This window comes from Sphaerodactylus townsendi, linkage group LG06, assembly GCF_021028975.2.
Source record: "Sphaerodactylus townsendi isolate TG3544 linkage group LG06, MPM_Stown_v2.3, whole genome shotgun sequence".
Lineage (NCBI taxonomy): Eukaryota > Metazoa > Chordata > Lepidosauria > Squamata > Sphaerodactylidae > Sphaerodactylus > Sphaerodactylus townsendi.
Window position 1 is genome coordinate 36,867,553 of NC_059430.1, and position 25,246 is coordinate 36,892,798.

At 43.9% G+C, this 25,246-nt stretch overlaps 1 protein-coding gene across 2 annotated transcripts in view; it reads right to left on the reverse strand.

Annotated features, from left to right (window-relative positions):
• CACNG2 (calcium voltage-gated channel auxiliary subunit gamma 2) overlaps nucleotides 1-25,246 on the reverse strand; it is a 145,517-nt gene that overhangs the window by 26,990 nt on the left and 93,281 nt on the right. For both annotated transcript variants that reach the window (XM_048500699.1, XM_048500698.1), the window contains exon 2: nucleotides 113-196. In XM_048500699.1, the coding sequence (XP_048356656.1) occupies nucleotides 113-196 (84 nt within the window). The remainder of the gene's footprint in view (nucleotides 1-112; nucleotides 197-25,246) is intronic.

The window sequence follows — 25,246 nt, forward strand, 5'->3', positions numbered from 1 at the left end:
TTTGGCATGTCCATCCTCAAGGGAAATAAGTTTTGTCTAATGTCACTGGCAAGAAGCGAAGGGTGCTCAGCGCTAAGCTGTTCAAAGGGGAAAAAAGAAGCTGAAGACTTACGGAGGAAATATTCTGCTGTGTCGGCTTCATACTCCGTGTCCTCGAGGAAGTGATCGATTTGCTTACACAGACCTTTAAAATTCCCTACAATACAAGAGAAGAGACAACAAATGAGAACATCAGAAACCGAGCCACAGCTTCCCTTCTATAATTTCGGCTTCTTCTCAGAGGTCTTTTCCAGAGGATTGTTTGTAGCTGAGTAATAAATGCACTCTTCATTTCTTGCAGGGCACCTAAAAACACTTCTATTCCAGCCGACACATCCCTCTACCATTCAATCGATAACATTTCTGTTGTTGTGGAATGCAGTTCCCAGCCTAGTTCCCTATATAGTGCAATAGTCAACAGTGTGTGGAAAGCGATTGGCTGAGCATCCCATTACCTACTGAATTTCCCGTGTCAAGCAAGCCACAAAGGGTCCCTCTCCCCACTTGGGCCATTTTGTAAGCTTAAAGAGTCCATCTTTTAAAAAAGAATTCATTAGAGGCTGAGTACTCCCTGCTAGGCCATTTGAGCATGGTGTGGGGTACTCAAGCAGCTATTTCAAACAAACAAATCAAAACCTAGAATTTCCCCCGTTATTTAAAATGTTTTCTCCATTTCTTAAAGAAAAGCTTTTAAAGAGCTTTGTGTGTGCTACCTCCAGTGCTGCAGTGCATATCTGCCCTGAAGGTTAAAAAAAGAAAAGGAACCAGCAGTAGCCATGCTATCATCTTGGTAGTAAAACTGTCCTTCGTTCTGTGACTTATGTAGACAGTCACCATAAGCTGGGTTCTGGTTAAGGCTGCTTTAATGCTCAGAATAAAAGGTTTATAGTTTGGTGATCTGAAAAGGCCTGGAGTAATGTGCGTCTTCATCCATACCCACCCAAATTCATGTTGCTGTTTTACAAACTAGCAGCACGACTGCAGGTGGGCAAAGTGGATCCTGGATGTGGCCTGGCCCCTCATTTGCCCACCCTGTTGGCGTAAGTGGCATCCACACCAACGGGGAGGGCAGATGCAATGGCAGGTAGGTGCTGCATAGCTCTGTGGTGCTTCGCTCTCAAGAAGTTTCCACCCCCACCCCCCAGAGCTGCAACAGTATAAAACAGGATGCCAGCCAGCATGGCTGGGGGCAGGCGAGGGGAGTTCCTGGGGGGTAGAGCTGACAGTAGTTGGCTTTCACTGGACTTCTGGCCTGGAAATGTCCCTGGCGTAGCCTTCCTGTTTATACCACAATAATATGTGGCATAAGTCTGTTTTCCCCATGAAGCTGTCCAAGCGGTAGTGGGATTTCCCCCCCACCCCCTTGCTGAGCTGCCTGGAGTTCCAATGGAGGGGGTGCAGTGTCACTTTCGCCATGCCATCCCCAGCCCCTGTAGAGCTCTCCCCGCATCTGGACTGGGCTGTAAATGATCTAAGTCTACTAAATGATGTACTTCTGTAGCTTCTGAGCATGCTGGATGATATGACATAAACACTCATATGGAGTGATACATACACTCCATGTTTATATACACAGACACAAAGTGTATGGCAAACATTCAAATATCACAAGCTGTGCACACCCTAGAAAAGGCTTTGAGGTTTGGTGTAGCAACCTGCTTTATAGCTGCTGCATGAAAATGATAGAATTTCTGCACATGACAGATATGACTAAGACAGTTCATGATTGACACACATAATCACAGCCCTATAAGTATACTTCATAGTTGTATAACCCCAAGTTGATGAAGGGAGTTTGTCTACACCAGTTGCTTATCAGTTGTATGGACAAGAAGCATGGCGAGGGTGTTTGGTCCAGGGCAACATTCAGCTGAACACAGAGTTTCTGTGCAACATGGGGTCATATTGGTGGGGCTTAATACCTCTCAGCACAACTCTGTCCATAAAATAAATCAAGTGCCAAAAATGTCATTCTTGTCACTATCACTTGACAAATACTGCTGCTGTTGCTGCCCTGACCTGGACAGCCTAGGCTTGCCTGATCTCATCAAATCTCAGACACTCAGCAGGATTAGTAGTACTTGGATGGGAGACCACCTGGGAAGTCCAGGGTTGATTTGCAGAGGCAGGCAATGGCAAATCACCCCTGAACATCTCTTGCTTTGAAAATCCTACTGGATTCCCATAAGCCAGTTGTGACTCAACAGCATTTTCCTCCTCCTCCACCACCACCTCTATTATTACCATTATAACAACAACTGATTATTGCAGGAAATCAAAAGCTGTAGCATTCCCAACCAAGAGATGCCCAGCCCTTAATAAAAGCAATGGACTGCGGTTTATTATTTTAAAAAACCCAACAACACTAATCCCCTTCTTTGATTTTAAAACCAATGTTCAAATGGCTGACAAAATTCAAGTCTAGGGGCACTCACGTGCAATGGGGACCTTTTGCCTGCTCAACACCCAAGCCCAGTGTTTTTATCAAGACTTCCAAAAATATTTATTTCTGTAGGGATATTTATATTTATACCCTTGCAACATACGATGATTGTTTGTATCGACGCATGCAAATAAATATTCACAGCAACCTTAATAATGACAGCAAGAAGCTGAAGGCAGCGGCCATCAAGATGGCAAGCACCGAATTAACTAAATGATAGTGGGTTGAGGCAAGGGGCAGCAGCGGATGAATACTTTAACTTGCTTTGCAATCCAATTTCCAGATCAGAATCCAAAACTAGTATGGCTTAGTAAGGTCTTATCCAGAGCTGCTCTCATAACCCTAGAGCAGCAATGGCGAACCTTTTCGAGACTGAGTGCCCAACTGCAACTCCAAACCCACTTATTTATCACAAAGTGCCAACACGGCAATTTAACCTGAGTACTGAGGTTTTAGTTTAGAAAAAACGGTTGGCTCCAAGGCGCACGTTACTTGGGAGTAAGCTTGGTGGTAGTTAGTGGCTTTGCTTTAAAGCAACTGTGCAGCATTTCGAATGGAGCACAGGCACCAGGCCCGCCGGCTGAGGCATCCCTGGTTGCTGGGGTGCACGCACGTTGGGCCCAGCAGGTCAGCCCAGCCTAGATGTGGGGGAGTGACGATTTTCCACCTCCCCACATGACAAACTCTGTGCGTGCATGCCCACAGATAGGGCTCTGAGTGCTGCCTCTGGCACTCGTGTCATAGGTTTGCCACCAGGGCTCTAGAGAATGTGTCTGCTGAGGAACACTAGTCTCAAACTTGTGCAAACAGAAATGTAAAGCAGCAAGACTTCAAAGAAACAGGTTGGTACACTGCAGGAAGGAAAGTAAAGGCTTTCTCAGACCACTCTGATCTCTCTTGAAAACTATTAGTAGTCTGTTCTGCACAGCCTAAATAAGATGTACTGGGGATCTAAAAAAGGCATCCTGGGAAGGCACTCCACACAGCTTTCTTCCCAAGATGTCCTCAGGATGCCTCAAGGTGTCTTTTTTGGAGAATGCTTCAAAGTGCACCTTTCCCCCCTAAGCTGCCTGGCTGTGCAGAAGGCAGAGCTCAGGAAGCGTCTTATTTTTCTGTCCAACCATTTCACCCTCAGCTTGCACCCAATATTTTGTGTGCAATTCTTCCTGCTGCCATTTGCTGAAGGTTGCCCCAGGATGTTTGCTGTGCAGGCTCCGATCCTGGGCACACTTTCAGCCCAAAAAGTACATAGTTGTACAAGCTTCTCAATGGGTGGTAGACCTGTCCTCTGCAAGTGGCGTTTGATTCTCATTTGAGTGCTTGCACATCTTTGAAGATAGTTCCTCCAAAAAAGATAATAATAAAAAAGGAAAACTGTATATTGCCAGAATTGGCAGAACCAGCTGAGTACAGCTATGCACTTTTTGGGCTGAAAAGGTGGCCTGGATCAGAGCCTGCAGAGCAAGCATCCTGGGCAACCTTCAGCAAATGACAGGAGGGAGAATCCCTTCAGCTGCACACAAAATGTCTGGCACAAGCTGAGGGTGAAACTGACCAGTGAGCAAAATACAGTGGAACCTCGGTTTTCATTGCCTTTGGTTTTCATCGGTTTCGGTTTTCATCAATTTTTTCAGTGAAAAAATTGTCTTGGTTTTCATCGATTTGCCTCGGTTTTCATCGATTTGCAGTAAGGTGCAGGGGTTTGTGGAGAAAAATCACCCGGACAAAGGTGTTGCAGGCAGTGTCTGCAACTTGTTTAATGACAATGTCTTGCCCCATTTCAGACAAATCTTAAAGAGGCGTCAGAAACAGACCTCTTTGAACAGCTTTCTGGTGTGACATTGGTCCACTGGCTCTGAAACTGGTCCTAGTGTTATTGTTTGTTACTGTTTTCAGCATTAAACACTATGTTTATTCACCCAAAAATGTGTTTTTTGGTATGTTTTTTGGAGTGCCTAGAACGGATTAATTGGATTTACATTGATTCCTATGGAAAAGTTTGCCTCAGTTTTCATCGGTTTCGGTTTTCATTGATTCTTTTCGGACAGATTACCAACGAAAACCGAGGTTCCACTGTAGTTGGCACAAGAAACAGCCACTTCTGACACCTTTGCTATCTGGAAAGCATATCAGAAGCCACCTCTTCTTAAGATGTCTTGGGTGTGCAGAGTAAAAAGAGGTAAATCGCCTCTTCTTAAGACGTCCCACAGATGTCTTTTTTGTGCTTTGTGGAACAGACCACTGTCTCTAGTTCTGTATCACATATGTATTAGTGTAAGCATTGTGGTTTCTCCCAAAGAATTCTGGGAACTGTAGACCTCAATTTCCATACTTCCTCTGAGGCAGCAATGATGGCCAAACAAGAGTAAGTATGTAGTGTAGATATGAGCCCAGCAAAGTTACTCTTCTGGAAATCAAGAACTAGATTAAATTTAACACCTGAATTATTTTGCAGCCAGAGCCCATACTAAAAACTAGACAGCTGTGAGTCTGGATGTTGGATCCAACCATAGCTAATGGAAAAGAAACCCAACATAGCCTTCCAAATATTCTAAAAGATCAACTCAGACTCAACCCGCTCATATCAAAGACTCAACCAGTCCAAGTTTAATTACCATACATCTTAGTATGTGGGTTTTGAAGGAATATATCACTCCCCATATATTTAAGCACAACCAGCATATTGAAGATATTTGTGTGCAGTGGCCTACTACATGGATAATTTTCTATATGCTAGCATGAAGAAAATTGCCTTACCAGAGCAATGGAAAGCATATAGAGTTGCCAGGCTTTAGGTGGGTCCTGGAGGTCTCCTAGAATTACAGCTCTATGGTGTTATACCCTACTCAGAACACTCCCCTCTCCAGGCTTCACCCTCAAATATCCAGGAATTTCCCAGCCCAGAGTTGGCAACCCTAGCAGTAGCAGAAAATATGTAGTCTGCCACATGTAGCAATTTAAAGCAGGCTTCAGGTGCCAACTATTATATATACACCAGCAATACTTGTGTTCTGAGGAGGCTGGCAGCCATTTTGTAAGCTGACAATTGAGGACACCAGTCACTTGAAGTATTCAGCTTATGCCTCACTGGCCAGACCATAATTGGCTGTTTAAAGGGTATGTGACAATAACACTGAATCATGGTGTTGAAACCTAAGTCAACTTCCTCTGCATATGCTGACTCAGCTCCATTATACTCTCTATAGCTGGTTGAGCAAAAGCTGGCAAGTCATGTGGAAAGATTACTTCCTGTTTGTTCACATCCTTCTCTACTCTATATTTTCCTCCTGTATCATCAATGTAATCAATCCAGAATTTTAGCCTTTTCATCTTAGTACTAAAAAGTTTGAGTCCAGCGGCACCTTTAAGACCAACAAAGTTTTATTCTTAGTGTAAGCTTTTGTGTGCATGGGCACCTTTTCAGATACACATGAAAGCTTATACCAAGAGTCAAACTTTGTTGGTCTTAAAAGTGCCATTGGATTCAAACTTTTTTGGTGTTGTTTCAGACCAATGCAGCCATCCACTTGAATCCATCTTAGCACGGATAGTGACTGATGTGTAACACATGTTGTGGCTGTTGACTGGTGGAGCTGCCATTTTGTCCCATTTCACCACTACTTTGGGGGCAAAGAAACCTTGCAGAGGTCATCCAAGGTCATAGAATAGAATAGAATAGAATAGAGCCAGCATGGTGTAGTAGTTAGACTGTTAGAGTATCAGATTCAACAGGTTTGAATCTCTGTTCTGCCATGGAAGCTTGTTGTGTGATTTTGGACCAGTCACACACTCTCAGCCTTTTCTACTCACAGGGTTGTTGTAAAGAGAAAATGGAGGAGAGGAGAGCAATGTAAGCCATTTTCAGTCTCCGGTAGAGAAATAAATCAGGGTTTAAATGAAGCAAATAACAAAAATTTTGTAGTATAATAGGGAACTGAATCCAAACATTCTAGATCTTGGGTTAATGACCAAACTCAGGAACAAGAGAGGCTGGGTTAATGACCCAACAGGGGAAAGAGGCCTTTCTTTCTTTTTTGTTTTAATGCTGAAGGTCTAGCACTTTGAAACTGACATGAAGTTGACATGGTCTAGCAAAGCAAAGCTAGACCAAAGACAGTAAACAAAAAAAAGGGCAGCAGGCAACCTCCCCAATTGCTATTAGAAATTAAGCAGTAAAAGGAGAGAGTGGCCAATTACACACATGGTGTCTGGTGTGCAATGGGGGCGAATATCCGTTGCAGCAAGATTTCTTGTACAGACTTATTTTCCCGCAAGCCCCACTTTCACTTTCCATTTTTTCCACAGCAAGCAAGACCACTCATTGCACAATTTTAATTGTCTTCATTGCCAGAGTGGGACAGATTTGCTTGTGAGCACAACTTTGCCCCAGACCTCTTCCTTCCGCCCATGGCCAGCCTGCCGAGGCTCACCCCTCCCATTCCCTCATGCTGCTTAGCACACCTTCCCCCTTGCCCCCCTTTCTATTGCTGACTCCTCCCCACTTTTTTGCATAATACTTTTTATTAAGAAAAAAACACTGAACATAGAACATGCATAAAAACATACAGGTGAGACTCCTCCCCACTTCTTGTCCTGCTGGATTGTTTTTATTGCCCTGACCTCCGCTCTCCTGTTTATCTTTAGATCTTTTGTAATTTTTAATTTCCCAGATCAATATATCTCAGTGTAAAAACAATAACACTAGTCAATCCCTCCAAACATCCGATTTGCCCGTGCATTGTCCCCTATTCTTTCTCATTAATCAACGGACTGGGGCATCTCGAGACCATACTGGGAAAAGGCTGTCAGTTTCAACACTTGGTGAGAGACAATCAGGAACCTGGGGAGCTTAGCCAAAGGCAGCCCAGGTTGTCCTTTTGCTGTTTGCATTCCACCATAACTCCCCAATCATTTCCCACCAGAGAAGACAATCAGTGATCAGGCAAAGTGCGCAGATGCCCCATTCAATACTTTTCTGTAATAGTTCACCTTTTTATATTGATATTTTGATTTATCAATATGAGAATCTAAAAATTACATTACATTAAACATTAAAGCACGCATGTGCAATAGAGAACTCGCAAAAACAAATGGAGTTCACAAAGATTGCCCTCCCCTGGACAGCTGGCAAAAAGCCAGCTGATGGACAATGCAAATAGGGCAGTGGGTAATAATGCTGAATAAAGCTGAACATGCCCCCAAACAAAGGGTGTTTCCCCACTCACCCCAATCCCCCCTATACTGCGCGCTGCTCTCAGCACGCGGCATCCGTGGCGCGCGCCCGGGCGTCCCCATCAAAGGCTCCGTTTTCTCCAGCGTCAGGGATGCCGCGCGCTGAGGGGGCGCGACAGCGGCAGCGTCAGGGCGGCTGCGCTGTCGCTGTCCCTGTCGTGGGGAGTGCCCCGGGACCCCGCGCTACTTGAGGAGAATAGCGCGGGGCTTAAGGTAAGTGGGGAAAGGCCCACTGACTCTATGAAGAATACTCTTCAGGGTCACGAGAAGCTCACCATGCATAACCAATCAGTGTGTAGTAACAGGTACAGTGTTGAAGAAGATGAGAAAAAGAGTTTAGATTTATACCCCCTCTTCTATGCCATAAGGAGTCTCAAGGCAGTTTACAAACTCCTTCCCATCCTCTTCCCACAACAGACACCTTGTGAAGTAGGTGGGGCTGAAAGAGTTCTGAGAGAACTGTGACTAGCCCAAGGTCACCCAGGCAGGCTTCTTGTGTAGGAGTGGGGAAACAAACCAAATTCACCAGATTATTGTGGAGGAGTGGGGAATCAACCCTGGACTAAAGCTCAGGAGACCCTGGTCTAAATCCTCGTTTTATCATGAAACTTACTAGATGACCTTGGGCCATTCACACTCTTTCAGTCAGAATAGTTGTAGTGAGGATGACAAGGAGGACAGAGCCATGTATTCTGCCCTGGGCTCCTTAGAGGAAAGATGGGGTAAGAATGTGACAGACAAGAGTGCCAGGTTCTGTTCAGAGCCATTTGCATGGGAAGGCGAGAAACCTATTATCACTTTTCAGTAACATTCAAGCATCAGTGATCAAGTTCAGCTTAGGCAGTGGTAGCAGCTGGGTGCCTGAATTTTTGTGTTCCTTTCCTCATGTAAATGTAAATCAATGGTCGCATTTATGATAGAAATTGCCTGCAGCTGTGGATATATCTCTGTATCCGCCCGGTATCACTATGGTTCCTCAGCTCTCAGAATTGTTAGTTCTGCTATGAGATTAGAGTGGCCAATCTCCAGGTGGGGCCTAAAGTCCTCCTGAAATTACAATTGATCTCTAGAATACAGTGATCTGGTCCCTGAGAGGAAATGGTACCTTTAGAAGCTGGAGTCCATAGAATTATATCTCTGCTGAGCTTTCTCCGTTCCTCAGACTGCCCCTCCCAAGATACCAATCCCAAATCTTCAGGAAAGTGTGAAGTTATTGTTTAAAAGTTTTACCAACCTATATGGTATCTGGAAATATGAAACTGTCTCTATGTAATCGGACTGATCGAGGCTCGGAGAATCAACCCACACTTGCAGGATTTCTTTAGGGTTCTCTGGAAGACATTGTTTCCTTCAACCTGAAATCCTTTTAAGCTGAGGATAGACCAGGCCTAGGAACTTTGGTATACAAAGTATACCCTCTATTCACTTTCTTAATGAAGTGGCCAGAGCTTTAATGCTGACAAACTCTCACCCAAAGAAAGAATGCAGACAGCTGAGCAGATGTCCTGGCTGAAATCAGATTGGCTTATGCGTGTTCCAATCCTGTCAGGAATAAAAGGAAGACAGACATCTGCCTGAGAGATATGTCATTACGTAACCCTCTGAAAACAGGCCCTTGGGCCATGAGGCTAAGCAGAAAGGTTTCAGTTGTAACTGCATTGTGTTGAAACTACTCCTGGGAACAAAAATGCCAAGTAAGAGGAAAAAAATATCTTGGGAAAATGCTCTCCAGATGATTTAACTAGGGTTTTGGAAGAGCAAGAGAGAGAGAGAGAGAGAGAGAGAGCCCCATATGGGCTTGGCCCTCTGCCTGAGTTTTTTAACGTTCATTAAAAAAGAGAGTAAGTTCCTAGCCTTTTTATTTGGGGTAATATAAGGCAAAGTGTGCAAACAGTGCTGTACCCAATTGTTAGCCTGTTCCTGCTTGCAGCTGTTCCAGCCAATGGTTGCAAAGACATTGGGCTAACTGGCAAACACTAGGCCATTTTCTTAAGTTGTTTAACATGAACATTTTACTGTAGCAACATTTAATAAATTAAGGCTGCAATCTTAAAAGCACTTTCTTGGGAGTAAATCCATTGGATAAGGAAGGAATTACTTCTGAGTAGACCTGCTTAGGATTGCTCCATACACGTGAACAAAGGTAAAGTTCCGTATGGAACTGTTTTGCAATGATTCCCCCCTTACCACAAATCTTCCAGCTACAGGTCTGGTGAGAGCCAAGACATACCTAGATTTGGGCCTGTCTTGTTTCCAGCCATTGCTAGCACTCATCCAAGTTCACCACAAGTGGTATAATTCATTCGTTCAATTTAAATTCTGCCTTTCCCCCTATGGAACTCAAAGCCGCAAGTGGGGGCTCCTGGGAGGCCTCTGGCCCAGGCACTGACCAGCTTCAAATCTGTTTAACTTCATCCCAGTTGTTGGCATTGTAAGCCTTCAAGAGCATACCCTCTGTTACAAGTACTGCCAGAACTCTGTGGGTGGGATTGCTGAAGCATATGCATCACCAGACTACTCAGCATGAGCAAGTGGCAGCTGAATGGGATCAAAATGTAACCTGCTAGAGGTGATTTCACACACCAGGACACTTTTGCACTGCTCAGTCATTCCTTTCCTGCAAGCTGGTATAAGCAAAATTGAAACTGGAGTTCCACCTGGCACTTAATCTATGGAGGTATGTCTCACAACCCCCTCCCCCCTTCCTTGAGCAAGATCCTACTATATTTTTGCTTGGAAGCAGGTCTCATTCAGCAAAGGTTTGCTTTCATCCTGTAATTTCCTCACAGAGATAAATACATCTTACTGCGACGTGCCTCTGAAGATGCCAGACATAGATGCACGCAAAATGTTTGGTGCAAAAAACTACCAGACCATGGCCACACAGCTTGGAAAACCCACAACAGCCAGTTGATTCTGGCTGTGAAAGCCTTCAACAATACACTTCCCCTTTTCATTTGTTTTACAGTCTAATTAATTCTTCCTGTTCTCTGATGGTTGCGGCATTCATGAATCCATTATTATCAGTTTTTGTTTTGCCCTGCTTTACATTTTGTGGACAAAGCCTCTGTTCATTTTGATTTTATTATTCTACTAGTGCAATTACAAAACTACAATAAATAAACCAATTAAAAAATAACAAGTATAGCTCTGGCTACCAAGTAAGAAGCAGCATTTATTCCCCCACCCCCACCCCGCCTCAAGAACTGGTAATTACCTTTTGGTTAAGGAATGCTATGACCGATTGTGAGGGAACAAGAAACAATGAAGCTGGAAGCAGAAATGAAAGAGGAAATGTAAACGGGCATTATCCCTGATAAGTTGGCTAGCCTGACTCTGCAACTACATTTCAAGTGGTTGTTTTGCCTTAATCAACACAAATCAGATCAGAAAAAAGAATGGAAGAGAAGAGGGAAACACTGGTGATTTCTGCACAGCAGAAATAAAATGACATGTGCATAGGATCGCTAGGCAAAGTGAACTTTATTCATTGACGTTTTACATGGAAATTGCATGTGGATGAGCTGCAAGCAGTGGAAACCTACATGGGGAACCTTCAAAGAATCTTTGTTGCAGCACACAAAATGGTGGGCGGGAAAGGGGAAAATGAAAGTAAGAGGTTTGGGTGGGAAAAATAAAGTATTTCCTGCCTGCTTTTGTTTGCTCAGCAGGCAGGAAACATCTTCAACTTGGGTTGGGGGCGGGGGGGGGGGGAAATTGCTAGTTTACCAATTTTTGAAAAGAAAAGATTTTTGAGAGAAATGAAACATTTTGAAGACATTTTGGGGAAGAGAGCTGTGCGAACTTCTTCCCCAAAACACTTTTTAAAATGTCCTCAAGATGTTTTATTTCTGCTGTGCTGAAAATCACCACTAGAATGCAGTGGGTTACCAATGATATCCGCTGTCAATGCCAAACTAAATGACTAATATGGAAGCTACTCCAAACAAACAGAGAGAAAAAAGAAACGAATCACAGATATTACAAGTCATGAATGAAAATGTATGAGAAAAGATGAAAATGTTGATGCAATAACCAGTACAATAATAAAGATACCAGAATAAAGATAGCCAGCATACGCTAATAGATAACATACAGTTCAAATTCTACAACTGCTATAGACAAGAAGGTTGAGTTTAGAAGAATGTTGGAAGAAACTGTGCGATCTCATTGTGTAGCCTACAAAAAAGGGCTTCAGGTTCCACACTGAACCCCTGTTGACTTTCTTCCAGCAGTCTCTATACTCTTAGTTCTTTCCTATAGTGGTTGTAGAATGTGAACTGCATCTCATCTACTCCCTTGAGTAAATCATTAGGAAGACTCTGACAAGGTAGTTATTAAGTTCTACTTTCCCCAAGGGTAGAGCTGTTAGCCTATTCCTTAGAAATTCTGGCAGGGTTTTCCATTATCTATGATATTCTAACTTTATTTATTGGGTAATGTTGCTGCAGGCTGACAAATAAAAAGGAAGTCTTCCTCTAAACATGGCTACTACTGCTCCTCTTGTGTACAAACCAGTCACAAAACATACTGTTAAACAATGGAATGTTTCATGTAATCCTAAGAGCCTAACAGGGTGAGTCAGATTTTTCTGAAATAAATGAACAAATGTTTGTTATCTAATTGGGGCTTTATAAAACTTTAACAACCCGATCATATATATGCTACTTAGGAAACCTTTAAACTGAGAGGCTGGGTATGTTGGGAAATCCTGGAAGTTTTGGATTGGGAACCTGGGGTTGGTGGGGTTCGGGGAGGGGAGGAACCTCAGCAGGGTATAATACCATCAAGTCCAGCCTCCAAAGCAAACCTAAGGCTGGTCACCCCTACTAAACTGCCAGTAGCTGTTGGCAGTGACTGAAATGGGTCCATTCTGGCTTTGGCAGCATTCCTCCTCCTCACTACTGTTGTTCTGGCTGGGTTGGCAGCTGGTGGGTGAGGTTGGGACCTTAAAAAGTCCATACTGGGTTACTGCTGTTGCAGTAGTTCTATTTGTTGCCACTGTCCTGGTGGGCTTCCCTGTTGCTGGGTCTGTGGGTCCCCAAGTGGACATCCTGTGACTCCTGGGTAAATCAGAGGTGGCCCGCTCCCAAACACATGGATTTGTTGACATCAGGTCTAGTATGAAAATCAGTCTGATTAAATACATAATTTTTGCTTATCATATAGTCCTTTGCAGCTCTCATCTTTGCAGCATTACATTCACCACCCTGGGCCACATTGATGCAGCCCTGCTTATTATCTCAAGGAGCCGCGTGGTGTAGTGGTGTAGTGGTTAAGTGTCACTGTCACTCACACGGTCAGGATATCCTGGCAGCTGGTTCATGGTCAACTCAGCCATACATCCATTCCTTGATTGGTAAATGAGTACCTAGCACATAGCTAGGGGGTAAAGAATAGCCAGGGAAAGCAATGGCAAACTACCCCACAAAAACGGCTTGCCTATGAAATCACTGCTTGCAGTGGTACCCCAGGGTCGAACACGACTGAAGGGGAAACTTTACTTTTATTATCTCAAGGTGGCCAGAGTTGAATAATACAGGAACTGTACACAAGTATAGGGAAATAATGGACTGGAGTTAAGATGCCCCTACTGGTATACAGCTGTGACTTGATGGCACACACACCTCTCGAGATTCGTTTACGCATTTTTGATTCAATGTGGAGTTGAATGTGACTGAAGCTGTCTGAGTTTACATCCGGTTCTGGTCAATAAAAGTCTGGCAACTGATTTAACCCGCTCAGACCACTAAATTCAATTCTGGTCCATGTGGAAAAATGTTAAATTAAAACAATTCTATTTGCAGATTGAATAAGGAAATTAACATTAAAATTAGGATATAGTCTCTCAAGATATTAAATGGCTACAGATAGTCTATGTAAAGCTGGAATGAGAACACAGGAAGCACACTCAGGTGTATAAAAATGGGTCCTTTCTGTGTGTTTCCACTAGGTTGCTCTACTAGGGCATTTGAAGAATGAGGAAGTATTCATTCTTTCTGCTCTCCCCCCCCCCCATCCTGCACACCCAGTCTAACTCACATTGGAGGATTCTACATACATTCCTTGTGCCCCTTCCCTGCACTAATGAACAGCTTTTTGCCAGCATTTCAAAAGCCAGTGGTTGCTATATCACTATAACATTATAATGCTATAGTAATACAACAACTATTGTTTTTCAAGTCAACAAAGAGCCCTCTATTGGTGCCAGGAAGATGGGAATGGTAGTTGTGAGGAGATGATGGCAGCAAAATGGTGCTGATGTGGGCAGAAGATTTGAAAATGTGCACTTCCCCATTCATACAGTGTGGAAACCCACTTGCCCTGTGATCTGTCAAGAAAGACTGTATCAAAGGAGGGCAAATGCTGGAAACTGAATGACTGGAAGATGACATCTGCATGGTAGTGCCCCTAATCTTGAGGACAGCAAAGTATCAAAATAAAAGGAAATTAAAAATGCATTAAATTATCTTGGAGATTGGATCAATGTGCTCATGATTCAACATATGGGGCTACTATCTTAAATCAAAGTAAAATTCTGGAAAGTTCAGGCAAAATAAAATCCCCCCCTCAGGTTTTCAGTTCAGATTTCTCTATGTTATGACTCCCTCCAAAGAATTCTGGGAATTATAAGTTTGGCAAAAGGTGCTGAGAATACCTTGTTGGAGATCTCTAGCCCCAGTTACAGAACTAGAGTTCACAGGTACTCTGGGCTGAGGGATTCATTGTTAAACCAATTTGTGCCAATTTACATGTTGCAAAGCCCCGGAGTGTTGTTGGGGAATGGCACAATAAATCACATTACTCTTGTGGCTGCATGTAGGTTTTGCAAAGAAGCCAATATTGGCTCTGTGAGGAAGTTTAAGGACGAGAAAACAGTGTGGAAATGAATGCTGTAACCATTTCTTCCTGAGCACTCCAGTCGTAAGGAAGAAAACCATTTCTTCCTGAGCACTCCAGTCGCAAGGCATAAAACTCTCAATGAATGCCTGCTTTAAAGTCCCCATGTCATCACTCAACGATCACAAGGACTTTATAATGTGTAAATGGGCACATTAGTCATTTTCTTTGTTGCTGCCATCATTCATTCAGTCCAGAGAATCCAGACTATGTCGTTATAAGCCTGTTGCATTCCAATGTATATAGGTTGATTTATTAAAATGTAGTAATACATTTATTAAAACCCTAGATTCATGGGATTCTGAGCTGCCTTCCACCTTGTAATAAAACTATAATCTTGTTTAAACTTTAAAAGACAATAAATAAGTAGCCAGCTGTAAAAAACAAATCATTAATAGCAGCAGAGCAGGAAAATCAAAACACGATATTCTTAAAATTGTTAAGTCATCTAAAAATTGGTAGCAGTGAAATAATATTTTATCGAGAGCAGTCACTGCAAGAAAAAATATCAGATAAATGTCACCCTGCATTGAAAGTTAGACCAGCTTGCAGTGCCATCCTAAACAGAATTGGACTCTCCTAAGTCCATTAAGGATGGTTGGATGTAACTCTTGGAAGGATGTTACTCTTGGAAGGATGTAAATCTGTTGGACTAGGATCTGGGAGACTCAGGTGTGAATCCCCCCTCTAACCTGGGATGTTGCTTGGTGATTTTGGGCCAGCCAGCCAGCCAGCCAGACACACACACACACACACACACACACTCAACCTAACCTACCTCACTGGATTGTTGTGAAGATAAAATGGAGAATAGGACAATAAGCCTTTTTGGGTCCCCACTGAGGTATGAATAAATTAAAGACGGATCTATTAGTATCAGTTGGGCAGACACAGGAGCCCCATTACAAAAGAAGTCCTGCCCCTTGTAGCTATTCAGTTCAAGAGACGGAGGCCTACAACGCAGGGCTTCCAGATGACTTAATTGATGGGCATGCTCATATGGCAGCAAGCAGCCTGGATGGTCCAGGCTGCAAAGTTAATAACCATTAACCATTCAATTGGGCCTCAAAGCAAATTGGCAGCCAGTGCAGATCTTTTTGAACTGCCAAGATATGTCCTTTATGATTTACCAGCCAGTAAACTTGCTGACACATTCTGAACCAAACGAAGTTCCCAAACACCATTCAAAGGCAGCCCACGTAGAACACATTGCAGGAATCTAACCTAGATCTGCAGGAATCTAACCTAGAACAGTAACCAAATTATCCAGCTCCAAGAACAACCACACCTGGCATACCAAATGAAGATGTCTTTAGGTGCCATGTGCTACAGCTGAGATTTAAGTTACATCTTAGTGTTTTCCCTGGTCCTCTAGATTTTTTAATGCTGGTTTATGGTACTCTTTTGTATACGTGGGGTTGTTGTATTTTTGCACTACCTACGTGAGTTGCAAAGCACTATTGATGTATCTTGCTGAAGTCAAGCAGTTGATGACATGGAAGCTCAAGTTTTGTTAATTCCCCTCTGTTTTTGTTTTTGGTGGTGGTGGTGGGAGTATAATTTTGTCCAAAACTTTATGTCCTCTTTAGGGAAAGAAAATGCAGACTTTACCTCTTTCCATCACTGTCTAGAAGCCACTGAAATAGTAGAAACACAGAGAAAAGAGGTGGATGAAAGGAAGATGAGAATGAAGGTTACTCCCCAGCCTCTTTTTTTCTCTAATAGTAGGAGAGTTCCAGCTAGGCTAATCTATCTAATGTATTTGGAGTCCAAATTTTGGACCCTTCCTTTTTCTAAGCCATTTTCTTCCTATTGGAAGGAACACAAGAGTGCCTGGGGAGTATGGGCATCCACTGAAGATAGGAGACCCATCATGTTTCTAGTTATAGGACCGAGCCCAGGAAAGTTCAGTTAAATGGTTCAGGAGAACCAGGAGCCACTGCACATGGTACACACCTAAACATACTTCCTTTAGAATTAAGTCTATTAAACTCAGCACACTTATGACTGTGATAGTTTTGGGTGGGGTAGCCAGGTTAATCTGCAGTAGAACAGCTAGATTCAAATCTAGCAGTGTGCAAAGACTAGCAAGATTTTTGGGATACAAGATAGCTGATGAAGAAAGCTTTGACTCTTGAAAGTTTATGCCATGGAAATCTTGTTGGTCTTTATGGTGTTTTTGACCATAATGCTGAAGGCAAGCACTGTAGGACTATTGTTATACTTCTATCCCATTTTTCTTCCATCATGGAACTTGTGGTTGAATACCCAAAAGGCTTCTCATGAAGTCATTGACCAGCCTTGTTCGTCTCTAGCAAGGTGGCTGCATCTTGTGTCATATCATCAAACATACTGTGGGCCCAAATGCCGTATCTATGCCATAGAGAATTTGACACTATATTAAGTGTTGTTTGGAGCCGTCATTCTAATTCTGCTTCCTCTGGGCAGCAGTCAAGCAACCTCTCAGCAGCACAGGCAACCCACGCAAAGCCCTTGGTGGTGTGATGTGGCACCACCCTGCCACCTCCAAGAGGACTTTCTGGAAGCATGGGGAGCAAAAAATGCAAAGAAACCCCCTTCCCACTGGAAACTGCTTCATAGGGCTTACAGGACTTACATCACCCAAAGGGTGGCATAAACCTGAGGGCTGGGACACTGCACTCCCGGCCCTAAACCCCTGGTGGGAGCCAAATAATGTCAGCTCTAGTCCCAGGAACGCCCCAGCCTGCTTCCCCCATTCTGGTGTCCAATAGGGATTCCAGCACAGCCCTGCTGCAGCGCGGACTCCCAGCTTTTGCCACAGTGGAGCGGAGAGGCAGATGGGTGCTAATGCATTTTCCTCCTCTGCCGGAGAAAGTGCCCCAGGGAGGGCAAACGCACTGACTGAAGGTTGCACTGCTCCCTCAAGCCCTTCCATGCCCCTGGATGGGGCTGTAATGGCTGTTCATATGGAAAGGACCAAAGATTAAATATAACAAACTTGAGTCAGTGCAGATAGTATTTATTTTTGACACCAGATCCTTGTCTAAAATTCATGTCAGTGAAAATCCATGTTCAATTGGGGTTCAGGTGGGGGTTTGGGACAGAGTCAGCCTTGGTTGCCCTGTTGGATGACCTCTTCAGGGAAAGGGACAGAGGTCAGTTCTCCCAATTGGTACTTCTAGATCTTTCAGTGGCAGACCTTTGATACTGTGTACCACGGTACCCTTCTGGAGCAGCTGTGTGGGTTAGGACTGGGGTGACTGGGGTGCAGTGACTCTCGTCCTACCTCAGTGGTTGGCTCCAGAATCTAGAGATGGGGGGCAAGTGCTTAGATCTCTGGGAACTCTATTGGGGAGTTCCTCAGGGCTTGGTCCTGTCTCCTATGTTTTTCAACATCTGTATGAAGCCAATGGGGGGGAGCATCAGAGGATATGGCATGGGGTGTCACCAATATGCGGATGACACCCTGCTGTTCCTCTTGGTTCCATCTGAATCAGGTGAGGTTGTCCAAGTGCTGGACTGTTGCTTGGCGGCTGTCATGGATTGGATGTGGGTCAATAAATTGAAATTGAATCCTGATCAGACGGAGGTGCTCCATGTACTGAGCTCCCGAGTCCGGGGAATCGAGGGACACCCGGTGCAGGAACGGGTGGTTCTACCCCAGAAAGACTGGGTGCAGGCTCTTGGAATCATCCTGGATGGGGCACTGTCTCTGGAAACCCAGGTCGCAGCAACAACCAGGAGGGCACAGCAACATCTCTGGCAGGTGTGCCAGCTCTGCTTTTTCCATTTTTAAAAGTACAGTGCACAAAATTTTGACATGAGAAACACCAAACACACTTCATGCTCCTTTGCTGTCTGATGAAGTACAGCCAAAGAAAAAGCTTTTTATCTAGCAATTATGCTGCTGGAAGCTAAAAATGACTAAATTTTTAATCACTGGAAAAGACTCAATGGAAAATACAAGAATGCCGGGAAACATTGAAGACAGAAGGGAAAGATGAAGACCCACCACACAGGAAACCACGGCTCTTAATTTGCATGACCTGAGCAAGGGTGTTAATGAGAGGATTTTTGGAGGTCATTGATTACTAAGTCAGAAGTTACTTGATGGCAACATAATGCAGGTGAACAGGCATCCCCCCCCCCCCGTTCTTGTGTCCCCCCTCTCCCAGGTTGTAAAATCAGGTTCAGAGAGTGGAAGAGTAGATTAGTATTAGATTAGATTAGATTAGATTAGATTAGATTAGATTAGATTAGATTAGATTAGAAAGGCAAAGGGAGGTTGTCTGGGGGTCTCTGTCTCCCACTGCATAGAACTTGACATCTTTGAACTTCTTCTCCAAAAACTCTAGCTCCATCTCCTCTTTGCCCACCATAGTCTTGCCTAACAGCTGCAGCTTCTGCCTTACCAAGGGCTGAAACTCCCCTTTGAGGCCTGGAGCCCCCCTCTTTCTTCCCCCCACCTCCTAGCAGCAGCCTAATCAGGGGAATGGATGCACCTCAGAACGAGTCATCTCTGCTGAGCATTTCAGTCTCCCCCACCTCCTGCTGCTACCCCCTCTCTGCCTGCCACCCAGGGGACCTGCCCTCCCTTGCCCCCTCCCCCCAGATCCAACACTGAAGCCAATGAACTGCTTAGAGCAAGGACTGCCTATCCAAGGCATTAACATAGCTGAGATTAAATAACACCCATAGAATTTTGGCAGTCTATGCTTGCTTTTGTGCTTGGCCCTGACCTGATATATAGTGATATTCTATATGTTAAAAAACAGTTGACACAGTTCAAATAATTCCTTTTGATTTTAATTCTGTACTGTCAAGAATCTTGGTGCTAGCTACCCCAAGATTTCTCTGCTCACAAAGAAAGAGGGCCTCCCCAATGTCCTCCTTTAAATTCCTCAAAGCAAAAGACAGAACTGAGGCAAGATAAGGGAGGAGAATGCAAACTGACTGCATGGACCTGGTGTTGCTACAAATTATTCATTTTATTGACGACAAAGCAAGTATGGCAGAATTTCTCAAGAACCTGACCAATAGAGGCTGGAAGAGCCTGTTTATGTAGGTTCAGCCTTTGTGTGCTTGACATCTGAATCATCCAAAATCACTGGTATTTTCTTGCGTCCCCCCCTATATTTTCCATCTGGCTTTTGCACAGCTCCAAATGTCTCATCTGAGCAGATACGTACTATGTCTTCAGTGTGAGAGCTTAATAAAAGGCGGTTTGGAAGGGTGTCAGACAAGCAAAACCTCTGTCCAGGCTAATGTGGAGATAGTACTGAAACTGTGCTCTCCCAACCTAAAACATTTTTTTGAGCCCTGAATATCTCATTAAACAGAAGATTCAGACCTAATGCTTAGCAGATGCTACTTGAGAAGGCATCCACAAATCATACAAATGAACTCCAGGCATGACCACAAATCTAATCACGTTCACAGAATACGTGATGGTGCTTGGCTCATAGCAAAGGAGCACATGCCAGTTCTAGGTCGTCCACACACTCTCTCTCTGTGTAGTGGATACTGTCATCACTTTGACCGTGTCGACTTTCAGGTTGGAGCAGTATAAAATTCAGGGATATCATTAACAGATGTGAAAATCCATAAATAAATCAGGTCCCAAAGTATCTTTTCCATAATATCACAAAAGGAACACCATGATCTATTTGTGCTTATGTTACAAAGAAAATGAAACATTCATAACAATACATGAGGTTCCCTTTGTGTTATTCCAGCGGTTATCATCCATGAAATGCCTAAGTACATTTTTGAACTCATAACAGTGACCACTAGCATCATGTTGTGTGGCAGCCAGCTTTCTGCCCCCCATGGCCAAATTTTTCTTTTTGTGTCTGTGTTACACGTTACTTTCATCTGGTGCCTTCCAGATTTTCTATGCTGTTGCATAGTAAACAGCTCCTCTTATTTCAGTTTCTTCCCTTCCTCCACTCCCCCCCCCCAAAAAAAACAGATTCATTCATGATTTTCTATGCCTCTATCACACGTTTGCTACAGGAAAAAGTGACATATCATATAAAGATGGATAGAGTAGGGAGTTGTCAAAGGGAGCCTTCCTGCTGCTCTTTCAGGATGAGTCTATAATTGTGTCACATTTCAACACAGCCACTGTGGGAGGGCACAGAGCTCTGAAGAGACAGCATTGCTCTTCACGGGCGTGTCTCCACCAGGCACAGCAGGTGTTGTTGTGGCTGATGACAGCCAAGGACAAAGACACAACCAGAATGTGCTGAATTCTCAAAGCATAAGGTGCACAGGCTGTAAAAACAGGGGGCAGAGCTTTGATTTCAATGGAGGGGAGGGGTGGGGGTGGGGGTGGGGGTGGGGGAAACAGATGAAGCGTGCAGGTATTCCTTTCAGCTGTTTTTTATATCTGCATTGCAAACCAGTTGCAAATGGTTTGATAGAGGTGAAGTAGAATGAATGAGAGTAGGGGGTGGGGGGCTCTAAATATAAAAAAATACAATCCCCCACCAACCCTCCTTTTTTGGTATTGTTGTGGGGCCCCTCAAACTTTACAAAACTTAGTACTGCAAAATGTCTTAATCTAGCCCTAGAATAGAGGGTGAGTGTGAGAATTAGTGCATATTTGGGACTAGTATAGGCATATTTATTGGAACATATGGGTATGCAGAGATGCTACATGTATACAGGTGTAAATGCATATGGTTCTCTCCATGTGATCTACTCTATGGGATCTGTAGTCTTCTGCAATGTGCACCCATGTGGTGTAACTTCTTCCTAATTATTTATTTGCTTTATTTACTCTGCTTTTCTCAGTGTTATTTAAGGTGGATGACAAGTAAAAGCAACACAGGACAAACAGTATAACACATTCAGCCAACAGTTCCTCTGTAGTAATTGCAATAAAGCTAGAAAATACTGAACCAAAACCACGATATAAAACAGGCAGTAGTACTAAAATTACAGGGCTGGAGCACAGTGTAGCAAAACTTTATACGACAAACAACAGACATGTAATAAAGCTATAGGGATCCCTGTGGTTTTCTTACCCCCTGTGTAGATTCAGCATGTATCCCAACTCTCTTTGGATCCCAGAGTTATTCCTTTGGTGGGTTCTTTTCTGACTTTCCCTGGGGTAAAACCTAAAAGGTGTTATAAACCAGCCGATAGACCAGTGATGGCGAACCTTTTAGAGACTGAGTGTTAGGGGCGGAGCAAGGGGAAACTGCACCTGGGGCACGCATGCACCCTGGGCCCCTTCCATGCCCCCGCCCTGCCCTTCCATGCCCCCGAAATGTCCCGAAACACCCCGCCCCGGAACACCCTCGCCACACCCTCGCCACACCCAGGCAGGGGCGCGCGGCCAATACGTCGTGCACCCCTTGCCCCCTTGGCTGTATGCCACTGCTGAGTGCCAAAACTGGGGTGACAGATCGCATGCCCACAAAGAGGGCTCTGAGTGCCACCTCAGGCACCTGTGCCATAGGTTCGCCACCACTGCTATAGACCAATCTTTGAATGCATGCACAGTATGTGTTCAGTGTAGGTAAGAAAACACCATGAGCCCCATCTCCCTTCCTCCTGTTCATATGACAGTGTGAGATGATGAAACGACTGGCTCACCAGGAAGCTAATCCAGAAAATCTCTCCCAAAGTATCAACTTTTACTATTTTATTATTAAGCGCATACAAAACAGGTCCTGGGGACAAATCGTCAGAAAGCTGAAAATTACCCAGAAATAAAAGGAAACTCCATTTCTTATTATCTAAACCCTCAAAACCTTTAAGCATCTTCCCACTTCGGAAGAAGAATCAAGCCCTCAGCCAGCATTTGGGCTTGGCAACTGGACTCTCAGGCTGACAGCATCTGACAAGGTTGATGCTCATACTTCTAGGGCTCTCTTGGACCAATCAAAAAGCAAGGTACCAATTCAATACTCCAGCCAAAGGAAGAAGAGTGGGGTTTTATACCCTGGTTTTGTCTACTTTAAGGAGTCTCAAAGTGACTTACAGTCACATTCCCTTCCTCTCCCCACAATTGGCACCTTGTGAGGTAGGTGCATCTGAGAGAGTTCTGAACAAACTGTGATTGGCCCAAGGTCACCCTGCAGGCTTCATATTGAGGAAACAGGAATCAGACCTGGTTTTCCTGATTAGATTCTGCTGCTCTTACAGCCCCACCTCAGGGGGGGGGGGGGTTGACTTACAGATGCAGTGCAGACCCACCTTGATGCATTTGTCCCTTCCATTGGTGTAAGGGGTACCCCCACTGGTGGAGAGGGCAAGGATGCTGACACCCAGGCCCCCACAGAAGTGGCCACCACCATGGAGCTATGGTGACATCTGAGCGGATGCTGGTGTGGAGGTGGGAGCAGGCCAGGGCAATCCTGAGGATGGAGCTGACTTCCATTTGCTTTCACCTGGGCTTTTGAGCCAGGTACATCATGACCATGGTTTCAGACATACACCACCTGACAGATTGATGGATCGAGTCCTATATAGGTAGATAGTTTTTTTCTTTTTTTGCTGCATCCCTATGCAGTGGTGGAATTCAAATAATTTAACAACTGGTTCTGGTGATGGGATTCAAATAATTTAACAACTGGTTGTTTACAAGCACTGTTTTAACAACCGGTTCTGCCAAAGTGGTGCAAACCTGCTGAATCCCACCACTGCCCCTATGCCACCTGAAAGCTCTTTGGATGTGGTGCGGCAGGGGAGCTTTCCCCAGCTGTGTACACCTCTGGATTGGAGGTGTACCTGGCTCAAAAGCCCACCACTAAACCACACTGGCTCTCACACTGGAATATTTAACCAATACATTTTTACTTTAGGAACTGAGGGAGTTGGTACCAAAAATGGCAGCATGTGCAAACTTTGAGCTGAATGCTAAGAAGAACTGACAGGAGAAGAAATGTTTCATCACTTCCCTCCCCCAAATTTACAGGGAGACTATGGTGAATTCTGCACAGCATAACTATAATGTCCTGAGGACGTTATATAAAGTGTTTTGGGGAAGAACTTCTCACAGCTCCCTTCCTCAAAATGACTTCAGGCTGTTTTGTTTTTCTCAGCCCAGGTTTTTCAAAAATCACAAAACTAGCAATCTCTCTCCCCCCACCCCCCAACCAGGCTGAAGATGTTTCCTGCCTGCTGAGCAAACAAAAGCAGGTGGGAAAGACTTTATTTCTCTCACCCAAACCTCTTATTTTCCCTTTTGCCACTTGCACCTGCCGTTTTGTGCGCTGCAGCAGATTTTCTGTGAAGATTCCCCATGGAGGTTTCCTCTGCTTGCAGCTCATCTGCACACAATTTTGCTGTAAAAAGTAGATGAATAAAGTTTGTTTTTTGCCTAGCAATCCTGAACATATATCCTTTTTTTTCCACTTTGAGGGGGATATCTGTGAAGCTATGGTGACATGATTAGAGAAGCTGCAATGTGTGAATACTTGTGTTGCTGTCGTTTTTCAGACATCTCCCTCAAAACAAAACAACAAAACGAAAAACAACACATGCATGGGATTGTTAGGCAAAACAAATGTCTTAGCTGTTTTAATGTATTTAATTGCTCTGAACTGCCCTGAGCCCCTTGGAATAGTATAAGGGATTCTTGAGATTCACTGTTATTACAGTTTGGCAGTTGTCTAAGGCCCCTTCCGCACACGCAAAATAATGCGTTTTCAAACCACTTTCACAACTGTTTGCAAGTGGATTTTGCTATTCCGCACAGAATCAAAGAGCACCGAAAGCAGTTTGAAAGTGCATTATTCTGCATGTGCGGGATGAGCCTAAGAATAATTGAATGCTATTTATTGGAAACAAGAACTTGCATTATGATGAATTTATATACGCACTGAAGAAGACTCGTGGCTCAAAAACGCACTTTCAGCGCGCAGGCGTTCTGCTGCTGTTACTATTAAGTATTGCCGAGATGATATTGGAAAGCGGATTGCCCCCCTGTAACACCATTTTTTTTTTGCTTATATCTTGTTTTCCATTGACTTACCTGTATGACATTGAAGCAATTGTGGACTTATTACGTCCCTGATATTATTTACCTGCATGGAATACTCATCATTGTAGAAATCTATGGATTTATGAATGGACAATTTCCATTGATGTACATTTGATATTTTGTTATTATTGACAATCTGCACTCTGCTATTATTGTACATTCCTATAGAATCTCACTAAAATAATATCTAATAACATATTCTCCTTGTCATTTGGCGAATGATTAGAGAAGCTGCAATATGTGAATACTTGTGTTGCTGTAGTTTTTCAGACATCTCCCTCAAAACAAAACAACAAAACGAAAAAGAACACATGCATGGGATTGTTAGGCAAAACAAATGTCTTAGCTGTTTTAATGTATTTAATTGCTCTGAACTGCCCTGAGCCCCTTGGGGGAGGGCGGTATATAAATTGAATAAATGAATGAATGAATGAAACTGTATTCATCTGCTTTTTCCAATGAAATCATGAGTGGATGAGCTGCAAGCAGAGGAAACCTCCATGGAAAATCTTCACCAAATGCCAGAGGCACAAAGAATCTCTACAGCAGCACAAAGAATGGCGGGCGCAACTGTGAAACTGGCAAGAGCTCCATGCAGCAGGCAGAAAAAAAGATCCATTTTTGCTGGCAACGCTTGGGTTCTCCCATGCTGT